General features: G+C 41.7%; 1 protein-coding gene across 2 annotated transcripts in view; it reads left to right on the top strand.

The window, feature by feature from the left end:
* RET (ret proto-oncogene) overlaps window positions 1-15,000 on the top strand; it is a 92,644-nt gene extending 77,644 nt beyond the window's left edge. Inside the window, exons 16-20 of one of the 2 annotated variants that reach the window (XM_026714552.2) lie at window positions 248-318; window positions 3,110-3,247; window positions 5,322-5,421; window positions 10,377-10,524; window positions 12,452-15,000. In XM_026714552.2, the coding sequence (XP_026570337.1) occupies window positions 248-318; window positions 3,110-3,247; window positions 5,322-5,421; window positions 10,377-10,524; window positions 12,452-12,603 (609 nt within the window). In that variant the 3' untranslated portion in view covers window positions 12,604-15,000. Of the gene's footprint in view, window positions 1-247; window positions 319-3,109; window positions 3,248-5,321; window positions 5,422-10,376; window positions 11,892-12,451 lie in introns of those variants that run through there. The other variant, XM_087932154.1, reaches the window with a different exon arrangement.
* The last annotated feature ends 4,599 nt before the right edge of the window (window positions 15,001-19,599 follow it).

The following is a 19,599-nucleotide window of genomic DNA, read 5'->3' as shown; positions in this document are numbered from 1 at the left end:
AGATAACTGAGGGAATGCTTTCACATCATAACATTTGAGTCTTGGCTGGGCCAAGTTAGTATAGCTGGAAAATCCATTGCCTGAAAGTCAATTAAGAAAAGAAAGAAAAAGCAATGAAGGAAACTGAAAACAAGGGGATTAAAATAATAATAAAAAAGAACTGTTGGCGGATTGTGGCTTTGGGAGTAACGTTCAGATCCGCTTGCAACAAGTCATATATATGTCATTTCTCTCTCTCTTCCAACAGGGTCGAATACCTGTAAAATGGATGGCCATAGAGTCCCTCTTCGACCACATCTACACAACGCAGAGTGATGTGTAAGTTGATTTACGCTATTGGAAATTTGTATCTTGACATCCAAGCAGTATCTCCACGGGGGTCAATGGTGTTCAAGAGACTTTGCGGTATCCTCGGGGCAAAGTGGGGGCATGCATGCCCTGGCATCGTTGCATAAATGGCTCAAAAATATGTCCTGTGTGTCACATCATTACGAGAACATTTACAGATGAGGAATAGAATAGAATATGAATAACAGAGTTGGAAGGGACCTTGGAGGTCTTCTAGTCCAACCCACTGCCTAAGTAGGAAACCCTACACCATTTCAGACAAATGGTTGTCCAATCTCTTCTTAAAATCTTCCAGTGTTGGAGCATTCACAACCTCTGGAGACAAGTTGTTTTACTGGTTAATAGCTCTAACTGTCAGGGAATTTTTCCTTAATTCTAAGTTGCTTCTCTCCTTGATTAGTTTCCAGCCATTGCTTCCTTGTCCTGCCTTCTGGTCCTTTGGAGAATAGATTGACCCCCCCCCTCTTTTTTGTGGCAGCCCCTGAAATATTGGAAAGCTGCTATCATGTCTCCCCTAGTTCTTCTTAGGCATACCGAGTTCCTGCAACCGTTCATTGTATGTTTTAGCCTCCAGTCCCCTAATCCTCTTTGTTGCTCTTGTCTGCACTCTTTCTAGAGTCTCAACGTCTTTTTTACATCTTAAATATTTGCACTGTATTCTGAATTAGGCAAATGATACAATTTATGTTGTTATAGGTTATTATGTCAGGTTTGTAGGATGTCATTTCAGGCTTCTATGACGTCATTTCAAACATTTCTTGTTTTGTTTTTTTTTCAACTGATACTCATACCTAAGGTTGATCCAACAGATGAATAATGTAGCTCTTTTAGCTGTTCAGATTTTGTAATATCCTGGCTTTTTTGTTACTTCAAAAAAAAAAAAAAATGGAGGTTGGAACTTGGAGGAGGTGTTTCCAACATAGAATAACCCTCTCTGAAATGATACAGGGTTTCCTGCCTGGGCAAGAGGTTGGGCTAGAAGACCTCCAAGGTCCCTTCCAACTCTGTTATTCTCTCTTGTTCTTTTTTTTTTCTCTTAAAAAAAAGGGAAGCTCCTTACAGCATTCGCTCATTTGGGCAGCTACTGTAGTATTAGGTGAAGAGCTGGAAGAGACGGTGGATGAAGTTAAGCAAGTCATCAGCCTGGAATTGTTGCATTCCTATAAACGGTCTTAAGTCCAACCTCTTATGAATTCCATTGACTTGTCTAGTGCTGATTTAGTCTTGAGTGTTAGGTGGCTAGACTTGAACTCAACCCTTGAGTCTCTTCCCACCCCCTATAATTTCTTTGAGAATCCACAACATCCTGGCTGGAGGATCTCATGTGTGCTTCTGGAGCCCACTTTGAGACAAGCGCAGTGAGGTTAGGGGAATTTTGCAAATCGGAAGACCACAGCCGGATTCTATTTCAAGTGCTAAAGAAAACCAACTGCGGGTTGTTTGGTATCACAATACATCATCAGAGCTACGTTCTCAGACTAAAGAGTAATGATGTTCAGCAGTGAAGACTTGCGCTCATATTTCAGTAAGCGGGGGACAAAGAAACCACAGAACGTTGAGGAGTAGCCAACGTTGACTGCAACAGCCACAAAAAAAGAAGAAAAAAAGTGATGACAGCAGCTTCACAAATTTAGTCTTAACTGGGTTATTTAATAAGCATTTATTTGGAGACACACATCTCCAGCAAATGTTAGCATGTCCATATTTCTGTATGTCTAGCGGTTACCAGCAGATAAACAGGGATGAGGGCATGAAATAAAAATGGATGATTTAGAATGGTTACCTGTTAGCACCAGGATAACAGAGTTGGAAGGGATCTTGGAGATCTTCTAAACCCTCCTCAAGCAGGACACCCTAGACTGTTTCAGACAAAAGGTTGCCCAACCTCTTCTTGAAAGCCTTCAGAGATGGAGCACACACAATTTCTGAAGGCATGTTGATCGTTGATTAATTGTGCTCACTTGTTGGGAAATTCCTCCTTAATTCCAGGTTGCTCCTCTCCTTGATTAGTTTCCTTCCATTGCTTCTTGTCCTGCCTTCAGGGGCTTTGGAGAATAGCTTGACTCCCTTTTCTTTGGGGCAGCCCCTCAGATATTGCAGGATTGCTATCGTGTCACCCCCGGTTCTTCTTTTCATTAAACTAGACATACCATGCATTTATTTTTTTTTAAAAAAAGAAGTGATCTTCTGTAGAATCTGCACCCACTGAAGAAGACTGACCCTGGACTAAGAACTGATTCCTTTACGGTCTGCAATTACGAAGTTTTTTTAGCTGCAGTAGATAAACCTTAGGTCTGATCCAGCAAAACAAGGTCACTCTTGTTTAAGTGTTGTCTGACAAATATATTAGGCTGCAGCAAATAGGTTTAAGGTGTACATGGAGTATTGGTAGAACCATGCTCCTTGCAGTAATAAGGACCCCATATACAATCCTCTGGGTGCTGACCAAATTTAAGTTTATCTGAGAGCCAAAGTTATATACTTTTTTTAAATAAAAGGCTTCATGTTTGTGATTTTACAACAGCTCAGCAACTTGCAAAGTTAAAAAAAAACCTCTTTTGGGGTGAAATTTTACTACAGCCTGCCCTTTGCAACTCGATATTTGATTGTAAGAAAGAAATTTGGAAAGCTGGCAAGAAAAATAGAGTTTCTCTTCAAATGTGGTCTGTCCTCAGTTCTTTTGGGATACTTTGCAAGGTTTCTTTGTCTGCAGAAGTAACTGCTTCTGATTTTTTTTAAAACAATTCTTTCCCCCCCTTAGATGGTCGTTTGGAGTGCTGTTATGGGAAATCGTGACCCTCGGGGGTAACCCATATCCAGGAATTGCTCCAGAGAGGCTATTTAACCTCTTAAAAACAGGTTATAGAATGGAGAAGCCGGAAAACTGCAGTGAGGAGATGTAAGTATCCTTGGATAAGCAATGTTGCAATTCAGAAGGATCATATCCAATTCAGGAAGGAATACAATCAGCTATTTTCTCTTAGATTTCTGTGAGTTGGTTGAACGCGATCATCCATAAGGGTGTTCTGATCTAAGCTTCCCAAGATCATGAAGGTGACTCCTTATCCCGATAAAACCCCTTTTATTTAGTTTAAAGGGAATTCCTCTCCAGCAAAGTCCCAGCAAACAGTCTTTCAAGAGATTGCACATCTACAGACCTTGATCAGGCTTGGAGAGTTGCCTGGCCAATATCTTCCAAATGCCATGCTGTAGCAGCAATGACCATGCTGTAGCAACAATGACTCAAGAATAGATCTTCACTCTAATGAATTGAACTAATTGTTTCCTGCAAACACTATTCCCCCTTTGCTCCTCTTTATTCCCTATGGAAGGGGCCATTCAGTATCCACCTGTGCCTTTATTCCCATGTCGACCCTTGTTCCTTAGCTGTTTCCTTCTCCCAGCAGCTCTGCGCATGTGCACATTGGGAACAGGCTCCAGCAGTTGTTCTTCCCCACTGATCTCCGATTCCGAAGGCAGCTGATAACTGTCAGACGGCCCTGGCCCCATCTCTGCCTCCGACGCAGAGCCCTTGTCAGAGCCTTCCCCAGACTCCAGGACTGGCCCATGTTCCTCCCCAACCTCCTCACTGTCCGAGTGTGCCGCCAGCTGTGTTGGCGAAACAAAGGACAGCAGGTGAACTCCACTTCACCATGGCATCATCTGCCAAGGACATCAATCATATAATTGGTGTGATGGTGTCGTGACATGACTGGCAGCTCCTTGGCTTCTACAGCCTTGAGGATGCAACATGTGTGTGCCTGAACTGTCTAGGAGGAATTATTTTCCTCACCATGGAGGAGAAATCACAGGCAGCCTTTAAACTTTTAACCATGATCCCAAAGGGATGAAGGTCTGTTGTACCACAGAGGAAAGATGATTAATGGGTTCATCAAATTTGGTTTCTTCCTCTTAGCAACTTCTAGGCCTGGTGCTCCCTAAGCTTGGCTGTTCTCTTGTAGACATTTCATTACCCAACTACATCATATCTACAGGGCAGTAGTTGAAGATGTGCACTGAAGATGTTACCTGGTCTGGTAATGAAATGTCTTCAAGAAAACAACCAAGCTCAGAAGTCCACAGTTCAGTCCTGAGCTACAAACATTGTCTTCTAAGGATGAACTTGTGTTGTTGAAGATGGCCCTGGTTGAGAATCCAGGTCCATAGGTGTGCATCATAGTTGGGAAATACCAGTCAAATCCTTAAGACCCTTACCCATAATTATATTCTCCAGTTTCTCCTTCAGCGAGAACCAGGGCTTGCTATTGCTCAGTCCTTTTGCTTTCTTAGACTTTACCTAAGATGGGAAAAGAATAGTTACAGGGCTGATGAAAGAAGAAAATATATATATATTAATTGTTTTTATATTCTTTGCAATATTTTACGATTTCAGACAGTGGACACGTTGGGTATGAATTTGTTGAACTAATGCATTTCAGCAAAAGTCCTAACATCAGTCTTCACGCATGTATATACATGTGTTGGAGAAATCTATTGGATTTGTCCTAAAGCTTTTTTGTGGGGAGTGGGAGGTTCTGAAAAGGTCATAAAATACACAAGGAAAATTGAAAACAAAAGATATGGGACAGAGATTTGTAATTGCTTATTTCATAGGGTGCCCCATTCCAGTAGATTCCAATACCACCTTCACAAAACCAACAAAACAGAAATATTGGAATCCTGGAATTATTATTATTACTACTCCTACTACGCCACTCCTCCCCTCTTCCTCTCCTCCTCTTCTTCTCCCTTTTCTTCTCCTCTTCCTCCACTTCCTCTCCTCCTTTTTCTTCTCTTTCTCTTCCTCCTCCTTTTTCTTCTCCTCCTCTTCCTCCTCTTCCCCCTCCTCCTTTTTCTTCTCCTCTTCTTGTCTTCCTCCTCTTCCTCTTCTTCTCCTCTTCCTCTCCTCTTCCTCCTCCTCCTCTCCTCCTCCTCTTTATCTGAAAATTAAAAGTTTGCTCCTTTTCTTAAAGGTACAATTTGATGCTTCACTGCTGGAAACAGGAACCAGATAAAAGGCCAACGTTTGCTGAGATCAGTAAAGAATTAGAAAAAATGATGGTCAAGAGCCGGGTAAGAACCTTTCCAAATTTATTAGCGCTTACGTAGGTATCATTGGGGGGGTGATTGGTAAATTTCTCTTGGAGTGTCTATCCCCCCTTGGTCGCAATTGAATAGAACTTGTTTAAGGAGAGATTTAAAGAAAGGATATTTGAAAGGCAGGAAGGGAGAAAAGCCCAGCTAATCACTTGGGATCAGACATGCTGCAGTTATTTAGATTAAGGCAACATTTAAGGTCAGATAGAACTGCAGAGTGCAAAATACTTTTGTGTACATATGCACAGGCCGGCTCTGATTATACGGTAGCAATCAAATTTATTCATTTTATTTAGCGTATGGCAAATGCACGGACTTCCAGTTGTTCAAATGTTCGAAACGGATATTTTCAATCAATAGCAATCAAACATCACCGTTTAATTTAAAGGAAGCAGTGCAGAGGCGGGATTCTACAGGTTCTGTCCACCTCTGTAGAACCGGTTGCTTTGAAGAGAAGCAGACACAGAACTGGTTCTGTGTCTGCTGCTGTTTTGGCCCACCCGCCCACCTGGGCTCCTACCTGACCTTTATTTCCTGCTTTTTCAACCGCAGCTGCTTTGCGTGGCACAGCTGCGGCTGAAAAAGCAGAAAAAAAGGGCTTTTCCAACCACTGCGCACTTGCACGCAGCACTGCTCAGCTGTCCGGGCAGCTCAGCAGGTTGCAAATTGCACTCGCCCGACTTCTGCATGCGCACATGACACAGAGCAACAGAACCGGTAGTTATGCCAGTCGGATCCCATCCCTGAAGCAGTGTCACCTTCAGCACAAAAAGAAAGAAAGGCCGTTTCACATAATATCTCATCTCTTTGGGCAGCTTTCGGAAGTACAAAATGGGAATTCAGCCCAACAGGTGTATGAAAATGTCTGGAGCTGCCCTACTACTTACCTTTGGACGGTTGTAGCCAGGCCTCGCACCCCTCAACCCCTGCCTGGCTGGCTCATTACTTCTTCAGCTGGCAAGGCTGGCAAGGTTTCCTGAAGGCCTCTGTAGTTGAGAACAAAACTCCGGATCGATCCAGAACGCAATTATCGGCTTGCAGAGGCCTTCAGGAAAGCCTTGCCAGCCACAGAAGAAGAAGTTTCTGAAGGTCTCTGACAGCGAAAAGGAAGCGGCACAAGTGAGGTTAGTCAGTGGATGACATCCCCTGAAAATAAGACCTGGTGCCTTTTTTGGTGGCCAAAAAATAAAGAAATAAATAGTACAGGGTCTTATTTTCGGGGAAACATGGTAATAGGGTTGCCTGTTTTCTATTTCTGGAAAGAAGGAACAGAGACTAAAAGGAACAGCTCCTTTTCCAAACTGTGCAAGTTTTAAAAGTTTTAACAATCCATTGGCACACAATAACTCAAATCTCAGGGCTTTTTTTTAAGGGAAATTTTCCTGCTTGAGGTAAAAAGCCTGCCTGAGATGTTTTCCAAATGGAGAAATTACAGTATTATTATTATTTTACTTAGTTCTCATTCAATCTGATGCGAAATAAGTCGCACCCAGTGGTGGGATTCAACCGGTGTTAGAACCGTTTCAATGAGCGTGCGTTTTGCCCGAACCAGTCCGAACCAGTAGCAACCCACTTCCTGGTTGTACCTAAAAATGCCTTCCCAATAAAAGTTTGATGGAATTCTTGTATAGGGAGTCCTCGGCATGCGACCATTCAAAGTTTCAACGGTACTGGAAAAAAAGTGACTTTTCATGCTTAATGACCCCTTAATGACCCCACAGTCACATCGTCAAAATTCAAGTGTTTGGTAACTGACTCGTCCTTAGGATGGTTGCAACATCTCAAGATCATGTGATCCTGTTTTTTGACCTTCTGTTCTGACCCAAACCCTTTTCCAATAAAACAAACAAGAACCAAAGCCTTTTAATGATTCTTACAAATCCCTGGTTTAAAGGCTGCTGCAAACTAATTAACTTTGATAAGCACAAGCCTTGCCAAAACTGTGCAAGGCTGCCAAGGATCACAGATAAGGTTACCTAGAAATATTTTACAACACGAGAGTCTTCAAATACCAGCTAAGATACTGCAATGTCCACAACGCTCGAGTTACAGAATGTCTTTGCTTCCTGCAAAGAACTTCCGATTCACAGCTGGCTTTTATCTCTTGAGGGAGGGGCCATTACCTTGCAGCCTTACTCCCAAGTTGCCTGTGCTGCTGTAACTGTTCTTTCCTCTGAGCAATCCTGCGTGCATGTGCACTTGGCACAGGCTCCTCGGGAACCTCCTCATTGCTGCTGCCAGCCCCCACAATCTCTGAAGGCAGCAGTTCACTCCCCCATGGTCCTGACCCCTCATCTGAGTCCTCACTCTCCTCAGCCATCCGCACCCACTGCTGGCTAACCCCAACACTTTCCGTGGGAAAGCCAGGTTCATTTCAACAATCATGTGACTAACTTAACAACAGCAGGGATTCCCTTAACAACAGTGGGCAAGAAATTGTTTATTTTATTTTAGGAAATTTATATTGCCACCTATTCACACACAGCAACTCAAGGCGGCTTACAGGAGTATTAAAAGCCTCATATAAAAAACAATAAAATGAATAAAAGAGAATAGTCACATAATAAATTAATATAATAATATAATTGTCAACTCATAAAATATTTCGATGGTCTTTTTAGAGTTGCCAACAGAAAGGGAGGGGGGGAGGAATGTGGCAGCTTGGAAATCAAAAGTGCATTCCATAAATAGTTTTCAAAGATAGTAAAACTAGGTGACTGAAGTTTCTGCCGTGCAAAAATCTAGTTGGAGAGTATGATTGATGACTCTGGGCTATGGATGTGTCCCATTGGAGAATATGAATTGTGATAAACCCAGGGGTGGAGGGAAAACCAGGGTCAAGGGTGACAGTGAATTACATGTCTCAGAATCTGCTACACCCAGGCAGTGCCGGACATGTTTACTCCCAATAAATCCTTTTGAAGTTTTGGAAGTTTGGCTCGAGACTCATGATTTAACTGGGGTAACTGCTGAAATCCTGACAATAATAACCCCACCCCACCCCAGCGACAACACATCACATGGGGCAAAATGGAGCAAAATTCGTGTAATAACTGTCTTGCTCAGGAACAAAAGAGCTCAATTGTGGTCATAAATTGAGGACTAGCTATAGATAGAGTGTGTGAGCATTGTTGCATAGTGTACAAGGAGTATGTGTGAATGCTCTGTTTCATCGTTCCTTCTTGAAGTTTTCTCAGATCGGGAAGTCGGGGATCGGGGAGGTTAAAATTAAAGGAAAGAGGATATCATAAAAGAAAACTATCAGTATTGCCCATCTGCACCTCCTAAGAGATAAAAAAGCCATCTCTCCTTGTTACCCAAAAATAAATCCCCAAACACGATCAACATAAATGTAAAAGAAGTTCTCAGGAACCTTTGGAATGAAATTTAAATGAACTCTCTCCCTTGCGGAAGAAAACTCGCGAAATCGAAGGACATTTTTTTACAGTGAAGGTTGGCGCAATTCTGCTGATCTTGGGGTTTCCCCAACCTTGCGAATGGCTTTCTCCTTTCTGTAGGTTGTGTAAGTACGCAACTCCTTGCTTTGGTGTGGTTGTTTGTTTGTTTGTTTTTAACATGGTGCAATTTTAATAGAAGACCATGTCTTGCAATGAGATTAAATCCACATGATGTTGAGTTGTGATGTGATCACACGATACCCCTCCGATCTGCCCCAGAGCTTTTAGTGAAGATTCTAATGTATGCAAAGTATGTTGTATTTGCTTGGGGGGGGGGTGTAATCTTCCATATTCAGCAGTACCAGATGTGCATGAATTCAGTGCTTCTGAACAAAAAAAATCTCCATAATTTCAGACAAAGAATTATTCAGAGAGGCTTCTGTAGCAAATTGATGATCCGGTCTCCTGAAAGAGATATAATGCTGGATGAGTAGGCTGTGGGTTTCTAAAGGACTTCCTTGCCAGATGTTAGTGTGTTGGCAAAGAACTGCTGCTTAAGTTGAGGAGAACTGGAGAACTTCAGCAGATATCTAAGGGAACATGAATTGGACTGATTCCAAGGAAAAATGTCTCCAGGGCTGCTAGTTTTCCAGACAATAAAATATTCTGAATCTCTCTAAACTGAATTTTTATTGGAAAATGCCCAGCGAGGCAGGGAAGAGGGCTCAAGCAGGGAATTACCCTTGAATCATTGTGTAGCTGCAAGAGATCTAAAAGTCTATGGAGCTTCTTCATCATCCTGGTCAAAATTGTCCCAAAGGTGCTTTTTTCAGGAGGCAGCTGGGCTTTCTGGTTTTTCTTTGAAGATGTTTCACTTCTCATCCAAGAAGTTTCTTCAGCTCTGACTGGATGGTGGGGAATGGAAGGATTTACACTCCTTGCAGACAGCTGGTCATTTGCCTCTTTTTAGAGAGTCATTGAGGCCACTTGGAGGTTTATCTGTGTCCTCAGGGTCACCTGAGTGGTGCTCCTGCTTCCTGTACTCTGCAATTTTTTCCTCTGGAAATCCATTCCTACTCCCACACCCTTCCAAGGGTGTTCTTTTACAATTTTAGAATTCTTTTAGAATGCAAATGTCCAGCTGTCTGCAAGGACAGAATGCAAATGACCAGCTGTCTGCAAGGAATATAAATCCTTCCATCCTCCACCGTTCATCAGAGCTGAAGAAGCTTCTTGGATGAAAAGTGAAACGTCTTCAAAGAAAAACCAGAAAGTCCAGTTGCCTCTTGGGGAAAAAAGCACCCTTTGGGACAAGAGACCTAAAACCTCTATTGGAACCTTTATCTCTCCCTTCTCAAGGCAAGGCAAGCTCGGGAGATTCCTGTATTACAGGCAGAACACAATGAAGTAGTTAGCTTGAACTCTCCCCATGCGGCTCTGGTTGCTAGTTGCGCCTGACATTTTTAGTCTGTGACTTGAATGGAGACCCAAAGGCCTCTGTCCTTAACCCTCTTTTCTCTTTTCTTGGCTTAGGACTATTTAGATCTGGCCGCGTCCACTCCTTCGGACTCTCTGCTTTACGATGATGGACTCTCAGAAGAAGAGATGCCGCTTGTGGATTGTAATAATGTTCCCGTTCCTCGAACTCTTCCTTCCACATGGATTGAAAACAAACTCTATGGTAGAATTTCACATGCATTTACTAGATTCTAGCCACACACAACCTCCCAAAACTGATTTCCTCTTCTGCACTGTCCTCACTGCTCTCTGTACTTCCCCTTCCGAGTATCATTTGTTTGGTATGAAACCAATCAAACTTTTGCTTGGCAAGAACCCCTCCCTTCTCTCCTTTTTTCTTTCTTTCTTCATTTCTGTCAAGCTCTGCTGTAGGCTCTTCCTTTAGCCATCTTTGACAGCTGTGTTCAACAATAACAACAACAAAAAATAACACTTAAAGGATGTGAAAACGTGCAACCAATCTCTATCTATCTATCTATCTATCTATCTATCTATCTATCTATCTATCTATCTATCTATCTATCTATACTTGGATATAGATACGTAGTCTAAGAAAGACAAAAATCCTACAATCAGGGAAGCACTCTCAGGGGAAAAAATACGCTAGCCATTATCCAATTAAAAAAATTGTCCTTTTTGTGTATGTCTGGGGTTAGAGCATTGAAATCCTATTTTTATTAATTTATTTTGGGAGGTGGTGTCTTCTTTTTTTTTTTAAGCATCCCTGTTTTTACGGCTTAAAAGTTTGGGTTGAGCCTCTCCTTTTCACCATTTTAGAGTCCGCTCCCGTTTTGGATTCGGATGGAAATTCACAATCAGAAATGTTGCCTCCTATATGTTACGTTTCTGTTCAGTCATGCCTGCTTACTGAGCAGTGGGATTTTTCAGACAGGTCTGGGGGAAGAGCTGAAAGATTCAGCTGAAAACTGTAGGGAAGTCGCCACCGCTCGATAGAGAATGGTTGAGTGAGCCCACGAAAGCAACCATTACTGTTTTCACATGCTTTTGGGGTTGTCGCTTGTTCTTTTCTCCCCCAATGAAAATGTTTAGCCTCTACACCCTGTTTTGAATGTGGTTGCAAGTATCTTCGAAGGAATGTGCTTTGTTATTGTGGTGGTGAGATGGGACAGTAAAGACAGATCTTGCCAAAACTCCTACATTTTGGTCTTCTAATTAAATGTTGCACATGCCATCAAAGGCCTTGGAATGATTTTTAATTCAAGCTGTGCCTTTCCATTTGTTTGTCATGTCCAGGGGCTCAAAACCCCCAGCCCCCAATTCTTACATTTGTAGTCAGGCACTTAAATAGTTTCCATGCCAAGTTTTGAAATCCAGAATTTTTGGGGGTGGGAAGTGGGTGGAAAGTGTGGCTCTTTTCAATGGGTATGATAAGATTCCCTATAAGATACTGGATTTAGTATTTCATTTGCGAGAACCTCAGGCTTGATGGGATCAAGGGATTGTGCTGGGTATTATTATTACTCTGCCCAATTCCAAAACCACTCTGAGCACCTTACAAGTTTTTTTTTTTTTTAAAGACAAACAACAAATTAAGCCATTTACGAAAAGCCAGAAACAAGTTTTGCTTTATATCCATTTCAGTGGCCTTACGGAATACGTTCCAGGCTCTCGAAACACATCTATATACATTTACGTGTGTGCCTGTAAACACACAAATAAACCTTCCTTCTTTCGTCTATCAGTGTCTTTGATTGAAAACATACATGCAGAGGCTTTCAATCTTTCTTTTTTTTTTTTTTTTGCAAATTGTGAGATTTATTGATGCTTACACTGCAAGAACCTCTTGTGTTTTTGCCTTCCCTTAAATATATATAAAACCTTCTCAAATTTTTAAAAAGAGCAAACGTTTTTCAGCAGGCCTGCCTCGAAGTACCCCTATTTTTGTGAGTTTCAGCTTTGGGTCCTAGTTCCTTGGAAAACACCTTGGAGTTTCTTGGGGTGGAGGCGCCCGGGGGTCGTTTTGTCATTTGGCTTGCAATTTGCAAAGGGAGTTTTGCCAAGGGCCTTACTGTCTGCACGTGAAGTGTGGGTTCTTCAGTGCAGAAAAAATTATCTGTTTTCATTTTTAGGCATGTCATACCCGAACTGGCCCGAAGAGAGCCCTGTTCCACTTGCGAGAAGCGACGGGCCTAAGGCTGTGTTTTCAAGATATGCCAATGATAGTGTTTATGCTAACTGGATGGTTTCACCCTCAGCAACCAAATTTATGGACAGAGTTTGATAGTTAACAGTTGCTTGGTGGAAGGTAACGGATGCAGGAAGGAGTTTTCCATCCCCCCCCTCCCCGATGTCCAAAGAGTTGAGTGTCCCTTCAGCTCATTCTTTGAATAGCAACACCTGGTTGAAGCAAACAAGGAATGTCAAAGATGGGGAAACTTTTGAAATTGACTTAAATTTCAATCTACTTTTTTTAAGTTTCTAAAATGTGCCCTCCTTATTTCCCTCTCTGATGAACACTGTCACAGACTTTGGTTCCAACTCTATATAAAAAGTCCTAAAAGTGGCATCCAAAGAGGTTTTAAACAGGCTAAGATGGCGGCCATGTTGACGTGGTCCAATGGCTGCCATTTTGAGTCCCTGCCTTGACCTCCCTGGCAGATGCCCATTTACTATTTTAGACTTTTTTTTTTTTTTGCCTCAAAGAGTTCTCCAAGAATTTCATTTAGATTTGATGCAGCCGCTGGATTTCTTATGTAAGCGTTTCCGAATAACTTCACATTCCTAGAATGGCTGTTTTTTTTTTATGGGGGCGGCGAGCGAAATCCTGTGGTTTCACTAGCGACTTCTGTTCCCTATGGTTGTTGCTAAGAAAAAAAGGCAAATTAAAACAAGAAGCACAAAGTGAGAAAGCACTTGTTTTTTTTGTTTTTCCCCTTCCAAAATATGCCAGAGCTTGAGCTCGCATTTAGCGTGTTCGTGTGGAATTGGCAGTAGGAAATTGGTTTGGAATCAAGAGCGATAACGGACCAAAAACAGCATTTTGGAAACCTTGTAGTAATGTACTGTTCTGTGGTTATGGGGAAAATAAGTGTTCTTTTTAAAAAAAAAATAAGAAAAGAAAGAAAGACTAAAAAAAAAATCAGGGTTAAACTATTCTTACCGTTAGCACAATAGAAAACTTCGATATCTTAGGAACTAGAATAGAGAGAGTTGATCTCAGAATACCCACCCAATATAATTTGATTTTCCATCACATTCCTTCCGTTGTTATCTTAACGTGGGCTCCAGATGTTTTGAAACCAACTGGCACAAAGAGAACCAGTTTAGTTTTGCTCCATAAATTTTACTTCTTTCATCAAAAAAAACCACATTTATTTCTACCACCCATCCGGTACGGATTCCCTCTTTAAACGGGGTGAATAATCTTCAAAAGCATCATTTCTGTCTTCAGTCTTTCCCTGCCATAGACCAAATTTCCGCCTTCCGCTTTTCATTCCATTCCAACCATCAGTCTTTAGTTAATATTAGCAAGGATTTTTCAAATCTCACTACTGGAAGACCTGAAACACCAGAGGAGACAATCTTAACTGTTGGTCGCGAAGAATTGGCACTGATGTGATGGTACACCATATTCTCTTCCTATTTTGTAGTCCAGACCATGTTAAAGCAGAATTCTTGGTTATGTTAACCACAGTTATTAATTAGTAACCACAAACTTGATGAAGGCACATAGTTGTGAGAGGGAAAAGTGGCATTCCCAGCAACTTTGTGAACCAAAAGTAACAGAAAATGAGTGTTGAATCTGCTTGTAGCCCCAACAGAAATTTTAATTTATACGATTCCTGTTTTTTGTGTGACAAGTGTACATATGGTACACACTCTTTGTCTCATATTTAATCTTTACTCTGTGTGTTTGTATGTTTTCCTCCTCTGTCAGTGTAGGGGGGAAAAAAATGTCTAAGGTTGATGTCTTTTTCCAAAGAGTTAAAGCTAAAACCAGATCTGATGTTTTCAATTTTTGGCACGGTGTTTTCGGAAGCGAGCTGACACTTACAGCGCTTTCTTGCAACGTGTAGCAGAAAATGCATTACATGATTGTGTATTTTTGTTGTTGTTCGTCGTTTCACAATTTCTAAAGAATGCTGGAGTGTTCATCCAACATTTTGTTACCTTTTGGGGTTAGTCCCACCTGTTCCAAATATACCAAAGTGTTGCTCATTCCATCTCTTAGATTTTCAACTGAGTAATTTTGTGTGTCTCCTTTACGTGCTCCAATTATTTCATAAGTCATGAGTCAGATTTGCCAAAAACACAATCACACCAGAGGGCTGAACACCTCCTTGGGATAACTTGCTTTCAGAATAAGCTACTTTTCAAGATGAAAGAACAGGAGGACAATTTCTGTTCTGTTAAACTATCATATTATGCATTTGTGTTTACAAGGGGAAAAATACATATCTGTGTATACAGATGTCCAACAGCTGTCAGTATCCTGTAACAAGCAGTCATCTCAAATAATAATAATAATAATAATAAAATATGTAAATGTCGGAGTTTTAATAATTCATTTGGGGTTGAGCCAGAAGTCTGTAATGACTGAATTAAATGGAGCCTTTCAAGATTTAACTACAATTGCCCAGTTTGTGATGTGGTTCGCTGGCAGCCGGTGCAGATGGCAGTGGAATCGGACAATGGGGAAGAACAGTGACCAGTCCGGGAGTCTGGAGAGGACTAGGACGAGGGTCCTGTGTACGATGCAGAGATGGGGCCAGGACCATCTGGGAGTGGAGTTCTGACTCCGGAGCCTCCAGAGCCTGGCAGCAGCAAGGCAGAGAAACAAGGGGAGCCTGTTCTCAGTGCACATGTGCGCAGAGCTGCTAGAAGGTGAGAGCAGCTGAGACAAAAGGGGTGACCTAGGATGATTGTCCCTCCTCTAAGGTATAAAAGTCAGGCAAAGATGACAAAACCTTTGCAGGAAGCAAAGTTGTTTGTTCAGTTCAGATTCATTCTTGAAGTTCTTTGTACTTCGGTTGGTTGTTTTTCTAGTTCATTTGACACTTCTCTTATTGGCAGCACTTCCCAGGAAAGAAAGGTGGGTGCTTATCTCAAGGGACTGTTTGAGATTCATTACTGGCTGGGAATGACAACAATTCCCAGCGTTGCAATAAAACAAGACTTGTTTTTAAAATAAGCGTGTGCATAATTACGGTCTTGGAAGCCTTGGTCAGAACAGATTGGGCCAAAGGAAGAAATTGCACACAGTACAATAGTCCTTGACTTACAACAGTTCATTTAGTGACCATTCAAAGTTACAACAGCACTGAAACATGTGATTTGATGGCTGTTTTTCACAGTTATGACATTTTCAGTATCCATATGATCAAAATTCATCCCGCTTGGCAACCGGTTTGTACTTATGACAGTCACTGCGTCCCAAGGACACATGGTTCCCTTTTGCAACCTCCTGACAAGCAGAGTCCACAGAGAAGCCGGATTCACTCAACAACCAGGTGACTAACTTGTCAATGACAGGGATTCACTGAACGATGGCGGCAAGGAAGGTCATAAAAATGAGGGCAAAGCCCACTTAACAGAGGTCTCACTGGAGAGCAGAAATGTTGGGGCTCCTTTGTTGGCCTTAGGCTGAGGACTCCCTGTAGGCAGGAGGCCCCAAAAATGAAAATCAGTCCGGTCAGCAGAATCTGGTAGAATTCAACTGGATCACAGCATTGAGCAGTTTTCATCATGGTTGGCTGTTCATGTTGATGCATGAAATTTATGCTCAGGAGGGCTGCAATCCCACCCTGTGTGTTTCTGTACCTAAGAAGCCAGCAATGTTGGCTTCCAAAATTAGTCAGCATAAAGCCAAAAAAAATACAAAAGGATTGAGAATAAGGAAACACCGATTATTTTCCCTTAATTGAGCACTGTTCTGACCTGGGCTTCCCAAGATCATGAAGCTGACTCCTTGTCCCGATAAAATCCCTTTTATTTAGTTTAAAGGGAATTCCTCTCCAGCAAAATCCTGGCTAACAGTCTTTCACTACAGACCTTTATCAGGCTGGGAGAGTTGCCAGGCTGATATCTTCCAAACGCCATACTGTAGCAGCAATAACTTGGCAAGAAGTCAGGAACCCTAATGAATTGAACTAATTGTCTCCTGCAAACCCCACTCCCCTTTCGCTTCTCCTTATTTCCTATGGGAGGGGCCATTCACCATCCACCTGAGTCCTTACTCCCAAGTTGACCCTTGTTCCTTAGCTGTTCCCTTCTTCTGGCAGCTCTGCACATGTGCACACTGGGAACAGGCTCCAGCTGTTCTTCTGCCCCACTGATCTCTGACTCCAAAGGTAGCCGATAACTGTTGGACAGCCCTGGCCCCATCTCTGCCTCCAACGCAGAGCCCTCGTCAGAGCCTTCCCCAGACTCCAGGACTGGCCCCTGTTCCTCCCCAACCTCCTCACTGTTCGAATCTGCCACCAACTCCGCTGGCCACTGGCGGGTCACAACAGGTACCTTTTAAAAAGCAGATCTAACCCAGGACTTTTACATAGCTTTTCTGTTAATATCTCTGGAGCAGCTGTAAAGGTGTTTGACAACCAACCATTGTGACCAAAATAGCTGATCTTTTTGCCATTGGCCCACTGTCTTTTTCTAGTTCAGACATTTTATTCAAGGTGTCTTGTCTGTACTCAAAAATAGCCAACAAGCAGCTGTGTCTTCACATACACACACACCGGTTGTGTGCAGAAATCTGAAATAACAGATTTGAATGCAACAGTGGTGTAACTGCAAAACCTATGGATTAAACTATTTATTTTAGAGAATATTCCCAAACTTTCGCTTATCGGCAGCTTCATGGAGAGTTTGAACATGTTAGGGATGCTCTTGAAAGGGGTTGTCAGATGATCTGTGGGCCATAACTGAACGAGAATTTTCTAGAAGGAAAGCGGTTTGTGTAAGAATCAAAATCCAAGGTAAAGGGCCTTGCCCCAAATATAAAACCACTCTTAAATACCTTTTTTTAAAAAAAAAAAATAGTTCAGTATTCATTTTACAGGAAGTGCTAAAGAAGTGAAAAGACAATTTGGCAAGAAAATGAACAGAAGGACATAAGTAATGTTGAAAGAGCCAACAGTAAATGTTACCACAAAGCACAAGCACACACACACACACACCCAAAGGATGATATGTAGATGAAACAGTTACACACCTGCACACACCCAGGCGAAACCACAACCACAAATAAAGCACAAACTGGGAACCACGGACATGATGACAAAACTGGGTTGGATGCTAATTTCCCGCCTTCATTTAAACAAACAAACAAAAAATGCAATTAAAAACCTTGACAAATAAACATTTCCCAGGGAGGCTTGTCCGCTATCTTGGTCTTCTCTCCTATTCCGGGTGGAATACAAATTTTAGAAATATTTTTTTGAGCATTTTGGGGTAGGTCTATTGAGAATTTTCAAAATTGCTCTGTCTGCCTTGGCTTTGCGAGAAGAAAAGCATCCCACCGGTGATCATTGTCGAAATGATGACGTTTTTGATTTGCGACAGGTTCTAAAACAAAACATAATAAATGCAGTTTTGCACTCTTTAACTAAATTTGCTGGCTTTTCAGAATTGTGAGGTTTCTCCCCACCTCATACAGTGGTTTCTTTTTACCAGTCTTTTATTGTGGTCTGTAGAAATATTGCCTCTCTTGCTTAATTCCATTTTAGGGTGGAGAATATCTCTTGTTTTGAAGCGTGTCTCTATATTCTCTTTCTTCAAGACCAGTTGGGTTCATTTTTCAGTGGTACTCATGAAATATTCAAAAGAGAGGCTCCTATATTTATTTATTTTTAAAAGAAAAATCCAACAGCTGAACTTTCCCAAGCCTGGAGTCTCGTGTTTGTAAACAGAGATGTGTTCGGTTACCATAGCACTGGTTGTAAATTAAAAATTGTAGCTGCCTTTTCCAGTCAGATAGCCTTACATTTTCGTAGGAGCCTCATCCAAAACAAACCCCACTACCATAGAAACAGCTGCAGGGAGCATGTGGCATGACTGCAAAAATATTTCACCATATGGAAGTAGGCGTGAAGGAGCCTTTTCTCTCCCCATCTTCAGAGAGCAGAATCCCAAGTTAATTTGAGGCCAGAAAAGTTGACAATTGGTAGGTTTGGTCTTTTTGGAGGCTGCGAAATGGAGAAAGAAAGGAAGGCTAGCAGAACAGAGAAGAGAATGGTTAGTTGTCTGCTGGTAGGTTGTAGCTCGAGTTGAAATTAAGGGGACTTGGTATGAATGAATGAATGAATTCTTTATTGGCCAAGTGTGATTGGACACACAAGGGATTTGTCTTGGTGCAAATGCTCTCAGTGTACATAAAAGAAAAGATACATTCGTCAAGAGTCAAGAATCATCAGGTACAACACTTAATAATAGTCATAGGGTACAATAAGTAATCAAATCCTACTAGGAAATGATATAAATCGTAGTACAGAAGATGGGGGAGAGAGAATGAGAGAGATCTGGACAGTGGCTGATTGTCCTGAAGGGGCTGAGATGCTCATCAGAGGATATTCTGATTTATAACCAACCTACACAGATATGTGGCCCACAGGAATCCATAAGAAGGTCACTAATAAAATGACAATCAATTCAAAAGTTGGGAGCCTGGATTATCTCCTTACAAGGTCCAAGAGAATTGTATTAATCCCTTTGATTATTCAAGATGCTAAATTTAGAGAGGATCTCCAAAAAGAGAAAGCAATTCTCCCAAAAATAGCCTGGGAATGAATGAATGAATTTATTTATATATTTATATCTAGATATCTAGATACATTTCATCTGAATATTTCCTTCTGTAATTAATCTAAATAGTTGGTGTTTCTTGTTGGGTGTTACGTGTCCTAAATGTTCTTATTCCTTTTTTGATGAAATTACAATTTCCCTCTTTTCACCTGTTCTTTGGAGGAGCTTCTCGTTCATACGCATTCAACATGTGCCGTTGTGAGACTAAGGCTCCATATATCCACATTTCAAAGGCTCAAGGTTCAATTGATTGTCACTTGGACTGTTGTTCATGCTTTGTTTCCACACAAAACTCGCCCAGCATGATAGACCAACATACAATTTTCCAACAGAGTCTTAACGGAACGGAACAGAAGGCAGAAAATTCCTACCCAGGATAACTGAATCATATTGTCCTTTGTCAGATTATCAGTAACAACTTTCCAAGAATGACTAAAGCTACTAATGGGATTATCGTTGTTTGCATTCCCAGAAA

The sequence above is a fragment of the Pseudonaja textilis genome, chromosome 4 (assembly GCF_049901715.1).
Source record: "Pseudonaja textilis isolate UNSWEBS1 chromosome 4, rPseTex1.2, whole genome shotgun sequence".
Classification (NCBI taxonomy): domain Eukaryota; kingdom Metazoa; phylum Chordata; class Lepidosauria; order Squamata; family Elapidae; genus Pseudonaja; species Pseudonaja textilis.
This window is presented reverse-complemented; position numbering and strand designations above follow the sequence as displayed.